General features: G+C 38.8%; 1 protein-coding gene across 1 annotated transcript; it reads left to right on the forward strand.

Annotated features, from left to right (window-relative positions):
• The first annotated feature begins 8,730 nt into the window (after positions 1-8,730).
• On the forward strand, positions 8,731-10,734 carry LOC119654979 (protein ANTAGONIST OF LIKE HETEROCHROMATIN PROTEIN 1-like). Its single transcript, XM_038060676.1, has 2 exons — positions 8,731-9,217; positions 10,141-10,734. Exons 1-2 carry the CDS (start codon positions 8,750-8,752, stop codon positions 10,732-10,734), a joined length of 1,062 nt encoding a protein of 353 aa, XP_037916604.1. The 5' UTR covers positions 8,731-8,749.
• Positions 10,735-23,305: the final 12,571 nt, after the last annotated feature.

A 23,305-nucleotide genomic window follows, 5' to 3' on the forward strand; every position in this document is an offset into this window, starting at 1 on the left:
ATCGAAATACTGATAGGGATTTTCCTGGCACAACTTTTTATTTGTTTTGATGATACGCAAGATGTATTCCTAAAATGATTATCGTATTTCTTTTCTACCATGAAGGAGTTTTCTACATGAACGATTCTGAACTTGACCCACCACTTTCTGTAATATAAATTGCCTTATACAACTATTATATTTCCACCATATATAATATATGTAAATTTGTGTTACATATTACTTATTATATTATTACAATTTGTTCTGGAAATATCATTCATATAGGTTGGTTGGATTGCAAATAGGTATTATGACAAACGATATGTTGAAAACTGCAAAAGTGGGAAAGAACCTATGGAACTCGATCAGATTCTTTCACGATAAAACTTAAATTTACAGAAACGCACCATCTAATTTCATTCACCGCCATTCTTCCATGAACTTCTGGTCGCTTTTTTAAGGTTTTGTGTCAAACAAAACCTTATTCAAAACGGTTCAAAGTCAGTCACACATTCAAGTACATTTCTAAAATATGAACACATATTTACACATCAATAAGTATGTCCCAATCCGCCAGCTGGGGTCGCGCCTGACGGGAGATCTGGCCACTCATCACAGATCCGTCCGTCTGTTTGTCTGTCTATCACACGCACTTTTCTCAGAAACGGCTATACCGATTGACACGAAATTTGGTGAGAAGTTGGGAACCGTGAACGCCAAGACATGCAGTGAATGATATCCTTCTACGTTGAGATTAAGAGGGATACATGGGAAGGGGGGTGTAAAATTTTTTTCACTGAATATAGTCATGTGGGGTATCAAATGAAAGGTCTCGATTAGTGCTTTTCGAAACACATTTGTTAGAAAGGCGGGGAGTGGGAGTGGTAGAAAGTGATGATTTCTTTAACGGACCCATTCTCAGAAAGTACCCAACCGAAAAATCTGAAGAAATTCATGAAGCTGCCTCTATATGGTGCTCAGGCCTCAAAATACTCTCCATATCGATATCTGTTCAAATTAAGTTGATAGTATCTTACCATATTTTTGGGAATTGAGTGAAACCCCCCTTAATTTCATTCCAGAGTTATAAAGGTTGGTAGTAGTATAAAATATATTATAATACGAAGCATATTATCCCCAAGTTTGATGAAAATAATACTATTAGTAATAACAAAGTTACAGTAGCTCGAATTTGTCTTTACCGTGTAAATTTACAATCCAAGTACTAAATCTGACTTGCTAAATGTATATACATAACGGGCTACATACAAATGGGATAGTTGTACACTCAAATATACTTACAGCAGAAGCAAACAAAACCTTTCATACCTGAAGCGTCCAGCTTCCGGTTTCGCTACTTGTTTTGCTTTTTTGCTTTTTATTCAATTGATAATCATATAAGCTGAATGTGAACCGTGTACCTGTAAACTATTACTTCTACTATTGCAACGCTTTCAGATGAAAACAATTATATTAAGTATTAATTATCAATTACCAGCTAATCCTAATAAGATTATCAAATACTAGATAAAAAAATGAGAGGTTAGTCGGGCAAGATGAGAATTCCGAAATAAAGGATGTTTGCACTTTTTTTTATTGTTATTAAGGTTTTATATAAAGCAAAAGGAAATGGCAAGCTAGGAAACTACTATAAACAAAGTTATAGAATGTATAGGTTTTGCATTTTATATAAACTGATAGCGCTCTAATACGTGTATGCCGGCATCTTCATATAAAGTGGGCTAATCTAAACAGCAAGAGGCATCTGAAGCACCAATTAGTCATACATTGCGTAAACCGATTTCTGGCGTTTGTCATGACTCTTGTTAGCATAGCAGGTGTTATGTTGGCAATTTCTCCTCGGATGTTGGTCTTCAAATCTTGTAGGGTTCTTGGACGGTTCACATAAACACGGGATTTCAAAAAACCCCATAGAAAAAAATCACAAGGGGACAAATCGGGAGAGCGTGCCGGCCATTCCAAATCACCTCTAATTGAAATAAGGCGCTCTGGAAAGTGTTCCCTCAAAACAGCCATCGATGCTCTTGAAGTGTGTGCTGTTGCACCGTCTTGTTGGAACCAAGTGTACCCCAAATACAAATTTTCTAGCCGTGGGAAAAAAAAGAGCATGTTTACATACCGGTCCGAATTCACTGTCACTGTAACGTAATTTTCCTCAAAAAACCAGGGACCAATAACCTCTTTTGTCGCACTTGCAGTTTGTCTGAATGTAGTGACCCCTATAACAATTGATTTGCGGTCTGGGACGGGAGCCAAACGGGGCTAAATTAAAGCGATTCCGAAATGCACGCTGTGTTGCAATAACCGAATATCCGCTTGAAAAGTAAACCTCAACGACAATGGCACGCTCCTCACTATTCCAACGCATAATGGCGACTGAACCATATCGGGACAAAACTTTACAGTATCCCCTCTTGAACGAGAACACTAGCGCTCCGCTATGACATCAACTAACTGAGTGGCGCGCATTTTAAAAAAGGAAGTTATGCTGCCGCACCCTGTATATGAGGGACTATTTGGAATTTTTAGCTATTTACGAATAGAAAAATCTGTATAGAAAGTTTCTCACATAATATGAGTTCAAAGCCTTTATACCCGAAGCGTCGAGCTTGCAGCATTCTGACTTGTTTCTAATTCAGGATTACCAACATACTTTTGACCATGTCAATTGAAAACTACTAACATATTTTGACCCGCCACATGCTCATCGAACCAGAGTAGTATTTTGTGTTTGTAATCATAATCAAGCTCTTGATTGTAATCACGGAATCATGCAATACCGTAATCATAACCATGTAATCATAATCCTGCATTTTCAGTTCCAATTGCCTTAATAAAATGGATATTTGTGTGAATTCCAACCGGTACGAGTTTCAAAAAATTATATTAGTGGATTCTTTTCGATGTTGGTGATGTTGATTGCTTCTTTTCGTAGTGTGGAGTAAATAATATTTCTCATTAGCCACAATGGATCGCTTGAGGGAACAGAATATGTAATCACATAAGAGGCATTAAACTTCTGGATAGGCAGTGATACTTTACTGGACGCAAGGGCAGTTTTCTGCATAATGTTCTTGTAACTTACAATTATGATTTAAACTTCATTATTCGCAGCAGTTGTAGGAACTGAAAGTAATTATAACAAATGCAGTTAGTGGATCGATTTCGAGTTGATGGGGGAGGGGGTTATTTATTGTGGGGTGCTCCCGCAATCGAATTACTGAAGATGAAAAATTTGCACTTGGTTGCATTTGGTTTGGAGCATTATTTCGCAGATTGCTTTTGATATGGTATTTAAGTTTCTGGGATGTAGTAGATTTAGCAGTTTTAAATTTAGTACACTTAAGGCTAACGCCCACTTACAACCGTACAGGACCACAGAATATTGCCTGGTTTATTGGCAGGACACGCGTTTTTAAAACACTATTAGAGAAACGGCTGTGCCTTTTTCACACAAATGTCTGTTTCAAATAAACATTCATCGCACCTTTGTAACAGACAAGCAACTGGACTTGTTGACAAATGGCGCGTGCGTGTTTCAGGTATCAGACAGGCAAAGAGTGTGTCTATGTCAGAAAAATTTTTCCATTTAAACCATACTTCACGACAATTGCCATTTACAATATACACCATACACCTGTGTATATATTTCTGAATTGGGAATACTGGTGTACTTGTGCGCAGTGTTACGGACGCGGTTCTACATATGTTTGCGTGTATGTATATGCTCACAAATAGAAGACACTCAGTCACATCCCCTTTTCTTTCTCTCAGACGTAATTGATGTGATAGTTACTTCATTATTTGACTAATATTGTAATTAATTCAGTTGTAGTCATGGCCAGTGACTATGATTACAATTGTGTAATTACAAAATCGCACTCATTTCTGATTACAATCGCAATTATAACCTTAATTATAGCCATGATTATGATTTTTCCCAATTCTTGCTTGTCTTAACTAAGATATGTTCACATTTTTATTCTCTGTCACCCGATCCCAAAACAAAAAGTATATGCGCTAAATGTCAAACGCGAAAGTTTTCAGAAATTTTCCGCACAATTTTCTTAATTTTCCTTTCCGTAAGAAAAAGGATGATTGAAATCGGTCTATTTGTCAGGACCGAAGGAAATAGGGTTTTTAAGGGTGTATATAAAACAAAACCTTATTTAAATCGGTTTACTATGTGTCTGCCTGTCATAGATTTGGGGAAGAGGTGGGAACTGTGAACGCTCACATATACTGTGAGTTACATAATTATACACCAAATTCAAGAGGCCACCTGCAAATGCAAAACGGGGGTGTAAAACTTTTTACCAAATATGGTCATGTGGGTTATCAACTGGTCTTATTTTTGACATTTGTTGAAAAGGTGAGAATGCGGGAGTCGAAAGTGATAATTTTTTTACGAACCCAAAAACTACCCAACCCAATAATCTGATAAAAATCAAGATACTGCCACTATGTGGTGCCTAACCACCGAAATACCTCCCATACTGATAGCTATTCAAATAAATTTAGGTATATTACTATAATTTTTAGTAATTGAGTTCAAAACCCCCTTAAGTTCATTCTATCATCATAATTGGAACAAAATTGGCAATAACATGGAACATGATCCTACCAAGTTTGGTGGAAATCGCACTATTATTAACACAGTTATGTTTGGTCAAATTTATCGCTTCTGTAGAAATTCAAGACATTGAATGTCGGCATCACGCGAAAGAGGGTATTCTCATATATTACGTGCTAGGTACTATTTCATAAAAGGATTATACAAAACTTTTCATACCTGAAGCGTCCACCTTTCGGTTTCCCGACTTATTATATACAAATAATCTCTTTAGTTGCTACATCGATTATACCAAGGCTTTCGCCAGCGTCCCGCATACCTGGCTAATCGACATATTATATCTGCATAGCATTGATCCAAAACTAATAAAGTTTTTGGCAACATTTACGGAAGGATGACACACCGACAGAGTTTGGATGATGTATTCAAAATTCGGGCATAATAATTTGCATCCGCCGTTGGAGATTTTCCAGATCGGATTTCGTCCACGGCAACCTTCCGAATGCATAAGCCACTGAAGAAATAGCGAATACATTTAGTGCCTTTATTCCATTCAGGACGACGTGGTCGTCACCCGAGCTTATAAAAAGCGGACGGAGAACAAAAAGTGCTGAATATGTGGATCGGCGTTATGGAAGTTGGACCATCTCATTTCTGGCTGCGCTCTAATGGCACCGGTGCAATTCATGAGAACATGTGCGGTTTACCCGTATACTCATAGAAGCGATACATGATAGTTCTGCTTACAGCATGCAGTTGGATCGGCAAGTTGAAACTGATCGAAATAAACCACACAACATGCCTAACGTACTATTAGTTGGCAAGGCAGTTCGCTCCGCGTATATTATTGATGTTGCTTATCCCCCATAAAAGTAAAATTGAATGGAAATACGCTGAGAAGAAGGTCAACTATGAGCCACTGGCTCGGGAAATCAAATCATCTTGACAAAGTGTTTGTAGTTCTCATAATATTGTCAACCACATATATTGTACCTAAATCCCTCACGGCTTCCCGACATTAAGTCTTGGGACTCTCACATAGTGGGGTTCAAACCATGCAGAAATATACCATTCCGCATACGTGTTTGATGTTGCGGGGAGTTTTCGGTGGATTATCCTACTAACCTAGAACCGGTCACCAATATTAGCGCTTATTTACCTTTTAAGTCGTCCTAGCCTACATTCTTGGCGCTTAGTGCTAGTATTTGGTAAAATCCGGCATTTGCCGATATTGTGAAAACTCGGAAAATAAATTAACAGCATATTTAAAATACTAAAATAAAATAAAATACTGTAAAAAGTTTCCAGTTTTTTTTAGGTCGCAGCCCAAGATCATCATATCAAAATGTCTAGGTTACTCACCGCTTTAATGTGTTTTTCTGTAAGAATTTATTTCCCTACTACACTACACTGCATACATGCGAAAGGGTGGTGTACAATTTATTTTCATAGAATATGGTCTTTGAGGGTATCAAAGAAAGGACTTGACTAGTACTTTTTGAAATTAACACTGTGTGAAAGATAGGTAAGTGAGGGGCCAAAATGTACGAAAAGTATACCAGGTTTAGTTTGCAGAACCTATCCAACTGAAAAATCTGAAAAAAATAGCAATAGTATTTCTATACAAAATCTAGGCCTCAAAATACATCCTATTCCTATACCTGCCCAAATAACGCCAATAATAACATATTACCTTATTTGAGAAATTTACCCCCTTAAGTTCATCATTATAAATAATAATATAATATACAATTTTCAAAAGTTTGAACGAAATGCAACTATTATGAACAAAGTTATGGAAGGCCCCCATACATTTGTCGCAATCTTGTCTAAAGAAAATTAACTCATACCCGAAGTGTTCAGCTTCCGGTATTCCGACTTGTTTTCAAGTCCCTTCGAAGTGGTTGGGAAGTAGGATGTATGTCAGACTATCCGCGATAAGGATTTAGGCCACTGTAGCTGCCTATAAACAAACTAATTTTGGCATTTCAGTGGGAGAATGAAGTAGATTAAAATTCTGATAATCTGTAAAAATCAGTTTTTTAAAACAATGCTATATAAAGAAAAGGAGTCGGAACGGCTGGTTTGACGATGAATGTAAGCTAGCAACGGAACGGAAGAATGCCGCATACCGAGTAATGTTGCATTCTCAAAGAACGCGGGCACGCGCAGAGACTTATCACGAATTCCGTCGAGCGGAGAAGCGACTTCACAGACGGAAAAAGGAAGCCTGGTGGCTCTCCCAGGCTTGCGGTCTGTAAACTAGAAAAGTACAGGGAGCAACTGCACCAGGCGCGGAAGTTTTACCAACAAATCAGCAGGATGAAGCCTTATACACCTCGATGCTGACCCTGCCGAGACAAAGAGGGAAATCTGATTTCCGACATAATGGACATATTAGAGCGAAGGGTTGAGTACTTTGATGAGCTACTGAACAACCAGAACATCGGCGAGTTGGTGGTCCCGCCAATTGAAGACGACGGACAAATACTGCCACCACCAAGTTTAGGAGAAATAGTCCGTGCAATTCGCCAGGAGCCGATCTAATAACAGCCGAATTGGTTAAATATGGAGGCAACCAGTTACAGAAAGTGGTTCATCAACTTGCGCTCAAGGTGTGGGACAGCGAATCAATGCCTGACGATTGGCTACGGGGCAATATCTGTCTCATACATAAAAAGGGAGATATCACACAGTGCAGCAATTATAGAGGCATCACGCTGCTGAGTACCATCTATAAGATATTCTCCACTATCTTGCTAAGCCGGATAGCCCTATACGCCCAGAACATCATTGGCCCATACCAAAGAGGCTTCACTCCAGGCAAATCAGCAACAGATCAGATTTTCTCTCTGCGGCAAGCGATGGAAAAACTGTTGGAATATGGACAACAGTTGCATCACCTGTTCATCGACTTTAAAGCCGCCTATGATAGCATAGCCAGGGTAAAACTGTACGCGGCCATGAGAGAATTCGATATCCCGACGAAATTAATAAGACTGACTAGGCTGACCCTGACCAATGTGCGAGGCCAGATAAAAGCAGCAGGATCACTCTCAAGACCACTCGACATCAACAACGGTCTACGACAAGAGGATGCGCTATCATGCGTCCTCTTTAACCTGGCCCTCGAGAAAGTGATCCGTGATGCTGAGGTGAATGCAAGAGGTACGATCCTCTTGAAGTCCACCCAACTACTGGCCTATGCTGACGATATCGACATCATGGGAAGAACCACCCGAGACGTACAAACTGCCTTCATCCAGATCGAGCAGGCGGCGCGAGATCTTGGGCTGCACATCAATGAAGGCAAGACAAAATATATGGTGGCAACGTCAGCACCGAAGACGAATCAACCAACAACATCAAACCGTACTGGTCAAATACAAACACGAAGAAGAATAAGGATAGGAGAATACAACTTTGAGACCGTTGACAATTTCTCCTATCTAGGGTCGAAAGTCACAACCGATAACAACTACGATGATGAAATCCGCGCACGGTTGTTGTCAGCCAACAGAGCCTATTTCAGCTTACAAAGACTGTTCCGCTCGAAACGTCTCACCATAGGGTCAAAGCTCTTACTGTACAAGACTATGATCTTGCCAGTCCTCATGTATTCCTCGGAAACTTGGGTTCTTAGCAAGAAAAATTGCGAACTCTTGGCCGCGTTCGAGAGAAGAATCGTTCGAAGAATTTTTGGCCCCCTACATGAGGATGGACGATTCCGGAGCCTACACAATGACGAAATCTATGAGCGATACCATGACCGTACGGTTGTGGATAAAATCCGGCTCAATAGGTTACGGTGTTGAGTAACTAACTCAATTTAATTTACCTTCGACCTCTGTGCAACAAAATTTCCTTTGCTCTCTCCAAGTTGCAGTGGTTTCTAAGATAACATTCATACATCTTTTTGAAAAATTCAACGAGATATGTAAGGGTTCAGAGCTAAGCTTCCCCACCCTATCAAGCTTGGAGGTGTTTTCTGATGCGTTTCAGTATTATTTTTACTATTATCCTTGCGAAGGCAGGAGTCGTACAAATACCCCGCCGGGGCTTTACACGCAACGATAACTCGTAACAATTCATTGAACGATTTATCGCTCCAACAAATCGAAAGAGTAGAGCACTGTTTACACGCTACGCTAAATTGTAACGATTTCTTGTCAAATGTCACCCTACATCGACCCCCCAGTCTTTATAAAAGCTTTAACCATGGAGGAAGTAGTGTTGCTGTCGCTGTACATCGGTTGTTTGGTGAGAAAGGTGAAGAAGTCGCGAAAACCAAGAACACAGTGGAGCCGGGAGTGGTTGCTTAAGAGGAAGGATTTCTCTCATGTAAAATTGTTGAAAGAATTACAAAATGAACCAAATGACTGGCGAAATTATTTGAGAATGGACGAAGAGACCTATGTTGAGCTGCTAAGTTTAGTTTCTCCGTTTATAGCGAAATGTGATACTGTTATGAGGAAAGCGGTATCTCCCCACGAAAGACTCTCTGCTACCTTACGATTCCTTGCCACTGGAAGAAGTTTGAAGGACATGGAATATTCAACTGCCATTTCTAGACCAGCTCTCAGCAAAATAATCCCGGAAACATGTGAGGCTATCTACGAAGTATTAAAACAATACATACAGGTATGTTAAGAACAGTTTATTATTTGTAATCATATTCAAATTCAAGCTTAAAACAATAGAATAAATTCTAATACAATACAATCAAGTGTAATATAATTCAATCAAGTGTAATACAATGCAATAAAGTAAATAAGCATAGAAGAAAAGGTCCTGCTACTCAGAGAAGTTCTTAAAGAAGGTCGAAATATTGTTACCCATTAATTGCTTGGAATATATCTCACTAGCTGAGTGTCACGTGTAGTTTGAATCAGTGTGTTGTTGAGGTTCTGGTTGCTGAGTAATGGGTTGTTGGGAGTCGGCTTGTTCAGGACTGTATTGGTTTGTTAAGAGTTGTGAGAGTTGATGATTTGGAATTTGAGAAATGGAGGGTGGAGGGTGAGGTCGTTGAAGGTATGATGGAGGGTGGAATTGTACGTAGTCATTTCCGAGTGAACGGTGTGGTTCAAGCTCTCCCTCAAAAATCACATCGTTTATGAGTTTTCGTGCGAATACAGACTGGTTTCCTTTAAGGGAGCGTAACTTATGCGCTATATACTTTCCGAAGGCTTCGAATTCATCATCAGGACGAATACCTTTTAACTGCTCTCCCGCGAGGTGTATCACTTCATCTGCTGGAGTCATGTTCTTTTTTCGTTTTGGCCGTGATAACATTGGTGAAGCTGCCACACTTGTTGATGCACTTGATCCATCATCCCCCGATGTCGGAGGAGCCGGTGTGTTTATCTCTCGTCGTTGAAAGTGGTCTTGGTCAGTACGTTCTGAATCTTCCTGTTCAAAAAAACCACGTATTGTTAGTTAATAAGCCCACAAACACGGAAATATAACTATAACCTAACCTAACCCTACCTAACCTAACCTAACTTAATCTAGTATTAGATAAATAATTTGATAATAAAACTATTAAGTATAGTTTTTTGTTTCAGTTTCCTAAAACAGCAAGTGAGTGGTTAAAAATCGCTTCAGATTTTGATGAGAAGTGGCAATTTCCTCACTGTTTGGGGGCGATCGATGGAAAGCATGTCCGGATTGTTCAACCCAAGGATAGCGGTTCCTACTACTTCAATTACAAAAAGACACACAATATAGTCTTGATGGCTATAGCAAACGCTCACTGTGAATTTATATATTGTGATGTAGGAACGAACGGTAGAATATCTGATGGAGGCGTCATAAACAACACTCTTTTCTATGAAAAACTTGTAAATAAGCAACTGAACATTCCTGAACCTGAACCAGTTACCTTCGATCTTGATCTGGAATATGTATTTGTGGGGGACGACGCCTTTGCATTGCGCCCTGACCTTATTAAGCCATACAGCCGGGATTCCCTTAACAACGAGAGAAAAATTTGCAACTATCGCATATCGAGGGCACGGCGAGTGGTTGAGAACAGTTTTGGAATTTTAGCTTCACGATTCCGCATTTTTCACACCGCAATAAACTTAGATGTGGAAACCATTGAATCAGTAGTTCTTGCGTGCTGTGCTTTGCACAACTTATTGCGAAAAAAATCATAGTGTGATAGTTTTGATCATGAAAATATTATCGATGGTACTATTCAACTAGGTGCAAGGGCTCATCCCGATTTGCTACACAACCTGCAACGTCGTTCAGGAGGTCAAGTTTTACAACACGCGAAAACTGTTCGAGAAAAGTTCTGTATGTATTTTAACGGTGAGGGGTCAGTTCCTTGGCAAGAAAAAAGTGCACTTAACGCTTGAAATTAACAGTTCTAAAGTTAAAGCATACTATACAAACACTAGATTGAATAATTTGTTTTATTATTGTAACAATTCAACCAAATCATTACACTATTTATGTTATTAATAAATTGCATTTTTACTTACGTCTTGTTGTGTTACTGCATCCACATCACTCATTGTGTTTCTACTAGGTCTTGCAAAGTCCTGGTCGTTCAAGAAATGAAGAAGGTCGAAATACCACAAACTAGGTTTGTATATATCATCCGCACCAGCCCCAGATTTCTCCGAACTCTTAACTTTCGAAAGTTCTTTCTTGTAAACCGTACGCAACGCGTTAATTTTTTTTAGGACAGTGTTCCTATCTGTCGACGGATCAAACTCCTTGAAATTTTTAACTAGCTCAATATAAGCTAAGTCTTTTTTGTTCCTGTCGGAGTATTCTTTGCTCCTAACGAGCCACAAACAGGTAAAACTTCTATAAAGTTCTATAAATTCAATTAAGAACTCACGAGGTGTTTGTTTACTTGCATTTTCTGCCATGATTACCTACAACACTCACGAAACAACCCTACAATACAAACACCTCAGCGCAAAAACAGAATGGACACTGAGTGAAATCGTAGCGATGAATTGGTGCAACTGTTTACACGTTCCAACATGTCGTTACGATTCCCAGAAATTGATGCCGGCCGGCATCAACCATCCACTCCAACTCCAATCCCAATAAATCGCTACAATCTCCCGTTTACACACAACGATAAATTGTAACAATCTGATCGTTACGATAAATTGCTACAACGTACGTTTACGCTCAAAGCGGCTTCTTTTCTTCGGGATGTTAAAAGCAATTCCCCCTTTCCACTCACTGAAAAGATCTTAGATTTTCAAAACTTACGTATGAGTGAAAGTAACAGCTTTGTAGAAATTACAGTGGTACAAGGAACAGTTTCCCAGGGAGAACCACAAGCCCCGCGGTTTTGCTCGTTTCAGTGCATTTTTGGCAGAGATGGTTTTACATATGTAAGGTGGAGCAATCCATGTCCGCATGACATAGTCATCATAACATTATCTAGAAAGCTGAAACTGATAAAAGATTGTCCGCAATGGTGTAATTATCTTTCTATCTGTTAAGCTGCTCATCGTAGTGTTTTCTGCCGAACTGTTCAGAAAAACTGCCGCATAATCAGCGAGATAGCTGTCGAACGGAAACAGCAAAATGGGAAGGTGCCACCGATATAGTGACGGCGATCAAAACCTATCCGAACAAATTGTTGTCAGAGACCACCTTGGCATTCAGGCACGCAACGACGATCACAATGTCACCTTTAGTAAGTCTCCTTTTCTTCTATATTCGAATCCCTTGTTGGTGCAGAGCATTGCACTATTAATATGTTCTCATCTGGTACTGCAATTAAGTTATCAGGACCCTTTCGGATACCGGTTTCCAAGATGTTGTAATGATATGAGTTGAAATAGGAGATCAGGTCGATCATCCTTAGTGGCCGATAACGACCTAGAGGGCAGAGCTATCCCAAAAATCTAAATAATTTGGCTAAATTGACCGTGAAGGTCCGCCCACAAAGATTGAAGCTCCATCAAAGTGCTCGGTCGACACGTTCTTGCACGCCTCTGTGCTAGCCAGGCTCGGGATTGTGGGGGTTCCTTTGAGCGCTTTGATCCCTCACGCTTCATTACTAAAAACCAACGTGTCTTTTCCGATGCGTGGGTCCGCACCGGATTTTAAATTCGAGTTGACAACGAATTTCGCGACGGCCTATCGATGGACAAACAGAACGCGAGCTAAATTGGAAAATAGAAAAAAAAAACCGGCTCGACCGCGCGCGTGGAGCCGTAAATCTCCGGACCCGAGTGCCGCGATCAAGGAGGGAAAGATTCACGACGGTTCACCGTCTCAATTGCTGTCTCTTCCGCCTCAGATCTTGTACGAGGCGCGGCCCCTGAGGTTCCCACCCTTCCTCGACATCATCCGGCCAGTTATTCATTTAGAGGATGTCCCTTTAATAGCAATTCTGCGGGAGTAAGGAGGAAGGAAGGGGAGGAAGTCCTCAAACTACGTTAAGATTACTGAGTCATCATTATACTTATTCAAGCATTCAATACATGTAAAAAAATTATTACAAAAAAAAAGAAATGAAAATAAAGATAACTAAAAGGTAAAACTTACAAGAAAAGAATAAAATAAAATAAAAATCATAAAAAAAAAAGAAGAAGAAGAAAAGAAAATAAACGAACAACTTACTCAGATGTCACTCCGAGCTCGGATTGATGCTTCTGGTACCTATTTTTTTTTTAAAATTCAAAATATTAATAATTACAAAATATATAGTCCTTAGCAAAAAAACTAACGTTAATTCACTTCCTCTCTATAATTTCGTACTTCACGTTTTATGAGTTTGTTTTGTTTATACACAGCGCGGGAATTCTGACACTTTACTTCTGCAGCTAAATATTCACTTCATTCATCCGACACTTCAACTATCTGTCTTTTCAATTGTTTTTCTCCTCTTTGCCCTAAATCACTGTGCCTTTATCACTTACCAACGATTGAACGATTTGTCAACGATTTGAACTTATCCACGGAATCTTTGTTTAAAATGCCCTTGCGTTAGGGCTTAGCACGATATGGTTTTTTTTTTCTTCCCATTGAATTCTTTTCCTTTGCTCGCGAAAAATCTTCACACCTCCGGATTAATGATCCTCTTCTCTTCTCCAAGACTTTCTCTCCCCTTTCTTTACTTCTCCTTCTATCAAAATTGAATTCTGTTCCTCTTCCTCGATTCCCAAGAAAAACCCCCTTTCCTTTCTTTGTCTTCCACCACGCACCAAAAAACCACTCTCCTCCAGACCAAAACTCTTCCACCGTTCTTTCTTTCTCGATTCCCAAGAAAAACCCCCTTTCCTTTCTTTGTCTTCCACCAAGCACCAAAAAACCACTCTCCTCCAGACCAAAACTCTTCCACCGTTCTTTCTTTTCTCCTCCACCCAGCAACATTCTCGCTGTGCTTTGTTCGTGCACCGCTTCTATTCCCGCTACATAGCCTTTCTCACTCGGCAATGTTGCAGCAACATGCGCATGCGCCTGCAGATGCGGCAAATCATTCGCCTCCTGTCAAGATCAATTCGCTCGAATGCATTGAATAATGTGCAATCTGCGGCGAACATTAAGGCAATTGCACACTATTAAATGCATTGTTTAAGCAAATTAATTAAGAAAGAGCCGAATGAAATTCCGCTCCCGTCGCGCATCTTCTCTAGCTTGTACCGAAGATAGAATAAAAGAAGAGGACTCCGACACCGAGGAGTCCGCACATATTTCAGATGATAGGAAAAGCTCCTAACCGCAAAATCAGTCCTATGCTGGGGTAGTTTCCGTTTCTGTAGCACAAGATATCTTTTTTACTAAAGAAAACTGGAAATTTGTTGTTTTACATATATGTTTACAATTCATCCCTTAATAGATTATAACGCGCCAACCACGCCTATTTTCCTTCATTTACAGTTTCCTCAAATGTGTTTCAGCTCGTTCCAGGACTTTCCGAGATGCTTGCACTCCTCCTGCATTTTTTTGTGCGCTACGTGCTTTGCCCATTGATGCAAATAGGAATAATGCGAGATTAGGAGCCATTTGGCTAAGGTCTCCTTACCGTTTCTGAATAAGTAGAAATATCAAAGCTGTAGAAAGCGCAGTTGCAGCGGAGAGATCACCATGTCCAACGGCTTTACTACGCTACAACGGCTTGCCATTTCATCCAAAAGAGACCGGACTTTAACGGATGGTGAAATATTCCTTTCACCTCGTGAACTGCTCGTCATCATGAGTAGTCCACTGTTGTGCCCCCTCCCCCACAGGACCATCGAAAGATTTGCGACTATACACGTGATTCAGAATACGGCTCTGAAATCATTGCTATCTGTGGACGCTTCTGTTTCCTGATCGACGCAATAAAACATACCGCATAGCATGGGAGCGATCTATCCCCTACGTTCTAAATTTGAGGGGTCGTAGTTCTCCCACCCTGCGAGGATTGGCGAATGTAACACGCAAACAAATCAAGCGACCATTAGGTGATAATCCTTTCCTAGGATGATGAACGGGCATGCAGAAGACGACTCAGATATCGACTGCTAAACGCAACGTGGTCAATCTCAGTGCCCCTATGTCTCGTATTTGTTATGGCATGTTCCGTGCTCGGTCAATGTTCTACCAGTAACTAAAGAAAGTGCATCTTGCGGTCGTCATCAATGACAATTCGACATCAGATTCGAGTTTGCTTCCACTTGGTTTTCACATTACAAACGGGTAGTGACGCAAGAGGGAAAGAGAGTCCAAACATCTCACTTCGCTTAGGTCCAGAATATGTAGCTAGAGCTTTTATACGAGTTAGAGGGAGTGAGCATTTTGGGGACCTTCGATATCGTTGTCGAGGAGCATACACGAATTGCAGAAACCAATCATTTGCCGTTTTCGCTAATCAAAGTAAGTAGAAGTGACGTTTCGAAACTTTCAGGTTACTGGCCCACAAATTTCTATCCGTTTAAGCCGCCTTTTACGGGAAGCAAGTTTGCCACTTGCTAACTTTGATCGTATTTTAAACCCCTTTAATATTGGGGGATGACCTCATGTGATGCATGTTTCATTGTCTGACGAAAATCCCTAGTTATATATGACAAATATCCGGAATAATATACAACTCGGAATAGCAGAAGCTTGGCGCTTCGGGTATAAGGTGTGTTCATTTTATATGAGAAACTTTCTATGCCCATTTTTTTTCAAAGATAGTTACTCAAAATATTTCTTTATAAACATATTTATTTCCACACTTTTCTATATATGTACATATTGAAGCCATAAATATTATCCTCATCCTAAGCAAACATTGTCTATTGCCTCATACTGATGTGAACATATATACACATATACCTATCTAAATTGGTAGCACGCATTTGAATATTTTCACTTGACTGAATGCACCAAAGCATTCATACGTACATATATAAGTACAAAAGAATACCGCTGGCATGAACGTAGCTGTATACCTATCTGGATGGAACAATACCCGCAAAAAATTTCTGCGGCTGGTCATTGTGGAGGCGATCTCATCAGACGCTGCGTAATGTCTCTATCCTGAGTGACCGAAACCCGCTACAGGCGGCATTTTGCTCTAATTTTTCTTAATTCAAAACCCAACAAAGATATGTAATTTACCGAAGGGCGGAGCGAGCTGCTACTCAAATTAGTGCAGCCCACCAGTAGATGGCACGTGATGTGAGTTCACTTTATGTAATGATCAGTCTTGCAGTGCAATGAATTCACGTAGAACACAGAATTTTAATCTTTTACAACTTTGTTAGTAATAGTTGGATTTCCTTCAAGAATTATCATTCATACTGAATTCCAGAATTATCATTTATACTGATGACAAGTTACGTGCTTCAAAAATGAACTGAAGGAGGCTTTTCAGGTAAATTTATAAGATGTAGTAATAAGCTATTATTAACTTCATTTGGACAGTATTTTGAGGCCTAGATTTCGGTTAGATCGGTTCTGAAAACGAGATCTTTTCCTTTTTTTGGGACACAAATTTTGATTACACACTCCTCTGCGTTTCACCGCTCCAACTTTTCGCATATATGGGGAGCGTCTTCCACACTCAAAACAAACTGATACAACTCGCTGCTCCAGCCGTTTCGGAGTAAATCTCGTATGACAGACGAACAGGCGAATAGACAGACATTTAACCGGTTTTAGTAAGGTTTTGTTTCACACAAACTGAAGGTTTCGATTATGTTTTGGGCTGCAAAGACCATTTTTATCCAACATTCAGAATGGGTTTGTTACTGTTGATTACTGATGTTTCTCCAAAATGTTCCAACTTTATGGCAGTGCAGTTCTGGCTAACAATAGTCGACACCGATTATCTTCCTTTTTCTTCACTGCGCACTTTTTTCTCTTGGCCGAGGTAAATGGGTAGGAGATATTAAACTATATGCTGGTTTAGCAAACCTGTCAAAAATACGCTATATGTAGGTAACTCGTCCTTGTATATGGATACCATTGACAGTTACATAATTTATCAACTTAACCAGATTCTCTGATTTAGCATCTCGGTTGCTTTTCCTTAAAATAATGCTGAAAAAAGTAAAAAGTATGTTATTCAAAACCAAGCCTAACGGTAGGGACGTGGAAAGGTGGATTCTTAAAGACCTTAGGTGCCTACATATTCATATAAGAGAAAAAGCGAAAATAAAATTTTTCAATCATTGGGTTTCCCATATCTAATTGTGTAATTCTCCGAAAATATGAATTGCAGGGAAATCATGGTAGGTGTAGTAGCCAGCAATTAAAATATTGTTCGCTGTTAAAATAAAAAATGCTATAATATATTTCGAACTATGAAAATTGGTTTAAAATTTTGCATTCGTTATAAAAAACACTTATATTAATACACGACGTTGATGGGGCAAATTAATGAATTTACTTCTTTAGTATATACTCGCAAATAGTACACAAAACTAACGTTTGCTTATAAATGTAATACACATACTTTGTAATAATACATATAAAATTACAGTGAAAGTTAACTTTCATCCCCCTTTTTCAAAGAATTTCATGATAATAGAATTATTATCTCCAACTTGTAAAGGGAAGCGAAAAACAAACCGATAGAATTTTATTGCCAATAAACATTTCCGAATACATCTCGTCTTTTCAAAATGTATCAAGTGGGGGAGCACAAAGTTGTCCACATAGTTTGATTAGCTGGAAAAGGACACTCATCTCATGGTTAGAGAGTTTTTCTGAAATCATTTTGTGAATTCTATTTTATAATGTACAATCCGACGCTATTTTGTGTAGTGCACTTAATATAAAGAATAGGGATAGCATAAAATAAAAAATAAGTAATGGGGATTTCCCGAAAATAGCTATGAAGTCCATTGAATATTTTATTTTGATTATAGTATAATAGATAAATCAGAAAACAAAGGCAAAAATATCTAAAACTGTACTCAGTTACTGATGAATGAATAAATAATGGAAAGGCAGACAAATCAACAACAACTTCATGATGGCTTTGGAGATAACTCATTTTGGAAGTGAGGAGGCTTGAAGAAGAACTTCAACAGTGGAGTAACCTCCATAAACTTTAGCAGTTCATCCTGGATACATTATATTTATCTGGACATATAACTTTCTTTGAAAATTCGTTGAAAAATATAAAGTTTGATGTTTAACAATTTAATCTTTAAGTTCGGTTAGATATAACAATTAAAATGTCGACTGATAACTGTAAAAACTGGATCGGCTTTAGATCCGGCAGTTTCCTTTTACTGCCGACATTTTTATCCCTAGGCACACCTATCAGGAATTCAGGCAGGTTACCCCGAAAAAGAAACAGTTGTGGTTCGAATACGTTCTCAACATCAGATATTATCTCTGGTGAACAATACATCTACTGGCCTAATCTATTTTGATGTTACCTAAAACCTCAAGTGGGTACTAATTAGAAGCTGTCGGAAGATTTCTCAGACAAAGAAACGCCCAATTGCATTTATGGTAAAGATACACTGCGGCTAACTGACAAGTAGTACAAACATTTGACTGAAATTTCGTAAATACAGAAGTGATCACCAAAAGGTCGACGCCCATTTCAAATCCAAATTTTCCATGGGAAAAGTTCTTCGGTTGCCTACTTCCCGCTAAGACCAACCAGTAGAAATTCATTAAAAATCGTGCAACATCTTGTTGTAATTGAAGAAACCCATGCGGGTTAACAAAGGTCAACCACGAGTATAGAGTTATAACAAAATCATAAAATAATTGGCGAAGTTAACCATACATGCTATTCAGTATCGAAGTGAAGCTTTATTGAGCTGCTTCGTCCATGGCTGCATGCCTCTGTACTAGGCAGGCTCGACAATGTACGTAGTCTTTTTGTATCCTTCTGTCATTCCATTGAAAAAACTTCGCGTGCTGTATATCTGGAACTCTGGGGCCGCACTAGAACCTGGAACCTCGGCTAATGAGTAGAGAAGAAAATTCTTAAGATCAGGGTTGTGAGTTCAGACATTATGTTGGGCTACGATCGGCTAACAAGATCAACTTCAATCACAAAAGTAGAACTATCCCAAGTGCAGTTCCACGGCAACTCCATGCTAGCCAAAATTAACACTTCTGTCCTTCTTGTGTCATTACCATGATTTTATTTCACAAGAGAAAAGCCAGTTGAGCAGGAAATGGTTAATTCACAGATCGCATAGTTAACTACTTAGTACAAGTCGACCGCTACCTCGAACACTCTAAGATTATCAAACTTAAGATTACCAGTTCTATTTGAAGAGCTTAATATCTACTTCATCGACAGATTATTTTCTCTGGAATACTACCAGAAAGAGGGTTACTTGACAAAAAGTGACTCCGGAAAAATAATTGCAGCTAGGAAACCACCTCTCAACCTAATTAAGAAGACATTATTTAAAATATCTAAAATGTAAAGTTCCGTGAATTGGGAATGAAGTGTTAATATGTGAGACTTATTGTTTAGTATTAAAATTTTTAAAACTTTGTGCAAAACAGAACCTTATTAAAATCGATTCACTAACTGTCGGTCACAGGCGCTTATATCTAAAACGGCTAAACCGATCCGAACAAAGCTAGGTGCACAGATGGGAACTATAAAATTCCACGCATACAGAGAGTAGCATAAATTAACGTGAAGTATAAAGGGCACACCCCATACATGCCAATGTAGTCATGAGGGTACTTTCCGAGACTAATATTAGTTTTGATGTAGTTCCAAAATGCGCGAATAAAGAGGCAAAATCTGCACACTTAAAATGAGGCAGGATTCATTTTCGGAAACTAAACAACGCAAAAATCTAAACAAGTCGGAATACCGGAAGCTCGCACTTCGGGTATAAAGGTTTTGTGTTCATCTTATGTCAGAAATTTCAACGCACATTTATCTATCCGTATATAGCTACAAATCCAACATAATCCTTTATATTTTTCCAAACTACGAGACATACGTACACATTACGCTCACCCTAAACAAACAAACTGCCTATTTCCGAATACTGTACACATATATGCACGTATATAAATTGATCGTACCCATATTTCCGATTTACTTCTTATATTTATCTGAATTAGGTACTACCCGCAAAGTTCATTAGCACGCATATACTATATACCTACATACACACATGTCTGGTTGGAGTAATTGATATTCGCATACAAATGATTAAAAAACTAAAACAAAATAATTCTTTGCGACCCCATCCATAACAACTCATTTCGTTGTGGTATTGACGAAATGATATGTGATGATGACGTCATGCGGGTTGTAGAGTGCACGAAATTCACAAAACATGGTAAAGTTTTACCCCCTATAACTTTGTTAGTAATAATTGGATTTTCTTCAAACTTGACCAAACTCTGTACTATGTTTTTCGCTATATGCATGCTAAATTTTGTACTTCTGGGATGAACATAAGGGGGGGTGCCGGGTAAATTTCTAAAATGTGGAAATATACTATTATTAACTTTATTTGTGCAGATATCGGAACCGGATATATTTTGAGGCCTAGATTTCGTAGAGATGCACCACTGTGATTTTTTTCAGATTTTTCGGTTGGGTAGGTTCTGAGAACGAGACCTGTTACACTTTTTGGGGGTCATATTTTGAGCCCTCACTCCCCTATGTTTCACCCAAGATCAAATATTGAACCAGTTTCGAAAAGTACTAATTGAGACCTTTCATTTTATACCCCACATGGCTACATTCTGTGAAAAAAAATTTTGCACCCTCCTTTCACATGTATGAGAAGCCCCCCCTTAAGCTTAACACAAAATGGTGTCAGTTGCTGCATGTAAAGGGAACGGCAGATTACATACTCTTACCAATTTTCGTGATGATCGGTTCAGCCGTTTCCGAATAAATCGGCTGTGACAGACAGACAGACAGACAGACAGACAGACAGACAGACAGACAGACAGACAGACAGACAGACAGACAGACGGACAGACAGACATCGAATCGATTCTAATAAGGTTTTGTTTCACACAAAACCTTAAAAATCAGGGTGATACGCTTACATAAAATGCTCAAATAAACTTACTAATAGTATAACACCAACTTTTTTAAATTTGCCTGGAAAACCCCCTCAAGTTCATCCTAGAACTACCAATTTTGCAACAGTATAGAATCACCCAAAATACTGTCAAGTTTCATGGATATCCATCTGTAAAACCAAACCTTTTTAAAATCGATTCACTGTTTATCTGTCTGTCTGTCACCCGAACTTTTCCCCCAAACGGTTAAAGCGATCCGAACGAAATTTTGTGGAAATATGGAAACTATGAAATCTCACGCATACTGTGAGTGACATAAATTTACGTAAAGTTTATCCACGCAAAGAGGGATGTAAAAATTTATTTCATCGGATATAGTCATGTGGGGTATCAACTGAAAGGTGTCAATTAGTACTTTCCGAATCTGATATTAGTTTTGACGTGAATTATATAGTGTGTGAGTAAGGAGGCAAAATGTGCAGACTTAAAATGAGACAGAGCTCATTTTCCAAAACTACCCAACTCAAAAATTCCCTAAAAATCCGAATTATGCGCTTATGTGAAATCTAGGCCTCGAAATATCTGCTCGAACAAACTTACTAATAGTACATTGCCAACTTTTAGAAGCTGGCCGAGAAGCCCTCCTTAAGTTCATCCTAAGCAATATAGAGGAGCAATATAGAGGACAATATCTCGCATAAGCATGCCAAATTTCATTGAAATCTGGTCATTAGCGCCAAAGTTATAACAGTTCTAACTTATTACTTTCGTGCGAATTTACTACATCTGGAGATATGCAAATAAGATGCTGACGTCATAATTAACGGGAATAATTGCAATCGCGTAAAATATATGTATACGAAGACGTTACATCTCCCCAACCATTTTACCCTTTGCTCATATTCCCGAATTGGTATAAGGGATAACATAAGGCACAATTTGTTTGAAGAAAATCCAACTATTATCAACAAAGTTATAGAAGGTGAAACTTTGCAATTTTTTTGAATGTCGTGTATTCTACAACGCGTATGTCGTCATCATCACATTATCAATTCGTCAATACCACAACAAAGTGAGCTCATATGAATGGGTGATCGCCAACAAATATTTCGTCTTAGTTTTTTTAGTGTATATCAATATCACATGTGTATATGTAGGTATGCGTGCTAATGAAGTTTGCGGGTAGTGTCTAATCCAGATAGATATATTTGTACATTAAACCATCGGTGTTCTATATACAAACTATATGTACATAGTGCGAATATTGACTCTGATCTTGATACAACACACTCATTCCCTTCGTCAGCAAGACCTACTTGATTTTATTGAAGATTATTTATATCTACATATTTTCCATTTTCTGATGTCTTCATCTGTAAGGAAATCCGAGTACAAATCCGAGTATTCATCTAGCAGAAGTTACGTTGTCTAGTAAATGTTCTACTTGCTTTTTGAGTAACTGAATTTTGAAAAATTAGTCATAACAGACCACGTTTTAACCTTTTTAACGGGCAATATTTGTAAATTTCTTATAATTAAGCCCAATAATTTTATATGTCATTCAAAAACCAACATTGTAAGTAACTTTTTCCAACTGTGTCCGGATAGCTGAGTGGTTAGAGCGCAAGGCTGTCGTACGGAAGGTCGCGGTTCAAATCTCATTGGTGGCAGTGGAATTTGTATCGAGATTTGACGTCGGGTACCAGTCGACTCAGCTGTGAATAAGAACCTGGGTCAAATCAGGGTAATAATCTCGGGCGAGCGCAATGCTGACCAGATTGCCTCCTAGTGTAGCGTTACGGTCTTGAATGGAGTGCTCTAACACACTTCAAGGCCCTGATCCAACATGGATTGTTGCGCCAATGATTATTATTATTATTTTTCCAACTGTGCAAGTTTGTAAATTTAAAATACCGTTACAATACTGCATTTAAAATTAAGATAAAAATTGATTTAGAATTTTCTTCAAAGTTTTAACAGTTATATTTATGAAGTGACGGGAATCTTTGCAATTAGCAAAATATTCATTTATACAAAATTTTGTGTGGTTTCCGAAAATAATATCAAATCTGGGATTAAATGGTTGGAATAGTGGAAAATTGTAATTTTGTTGTGAACGTCAAGCTTTTAGACCCTATTCACGAAAAACGCTATAACTCTGTAAGGGTAAGATCGAGTGGTCATTCCCTCGACGAACCTGCCTCAAACGAGTGGCTAGTGGCTAGTATACTAGACAAACTACAAGCATGGCTATTAAAATAGGTCACTGTTGGCTATTGTCTGTCTATTACA

The sequence above is a fragment of the Hermetia illucens genome, chromosome 1 (assembly GCF_905115235.1).
Source record: "Hermetia illucens chromosome 1, iHerIll2.2.curated.20191125, whole genome shotgun sequence".
Lineage (NCBI taxonomy): Eukaryota > Metazoa > Arthropoda > Insecta > Diptera > Stratiomyidae > Hermetia > Hermetia illucens.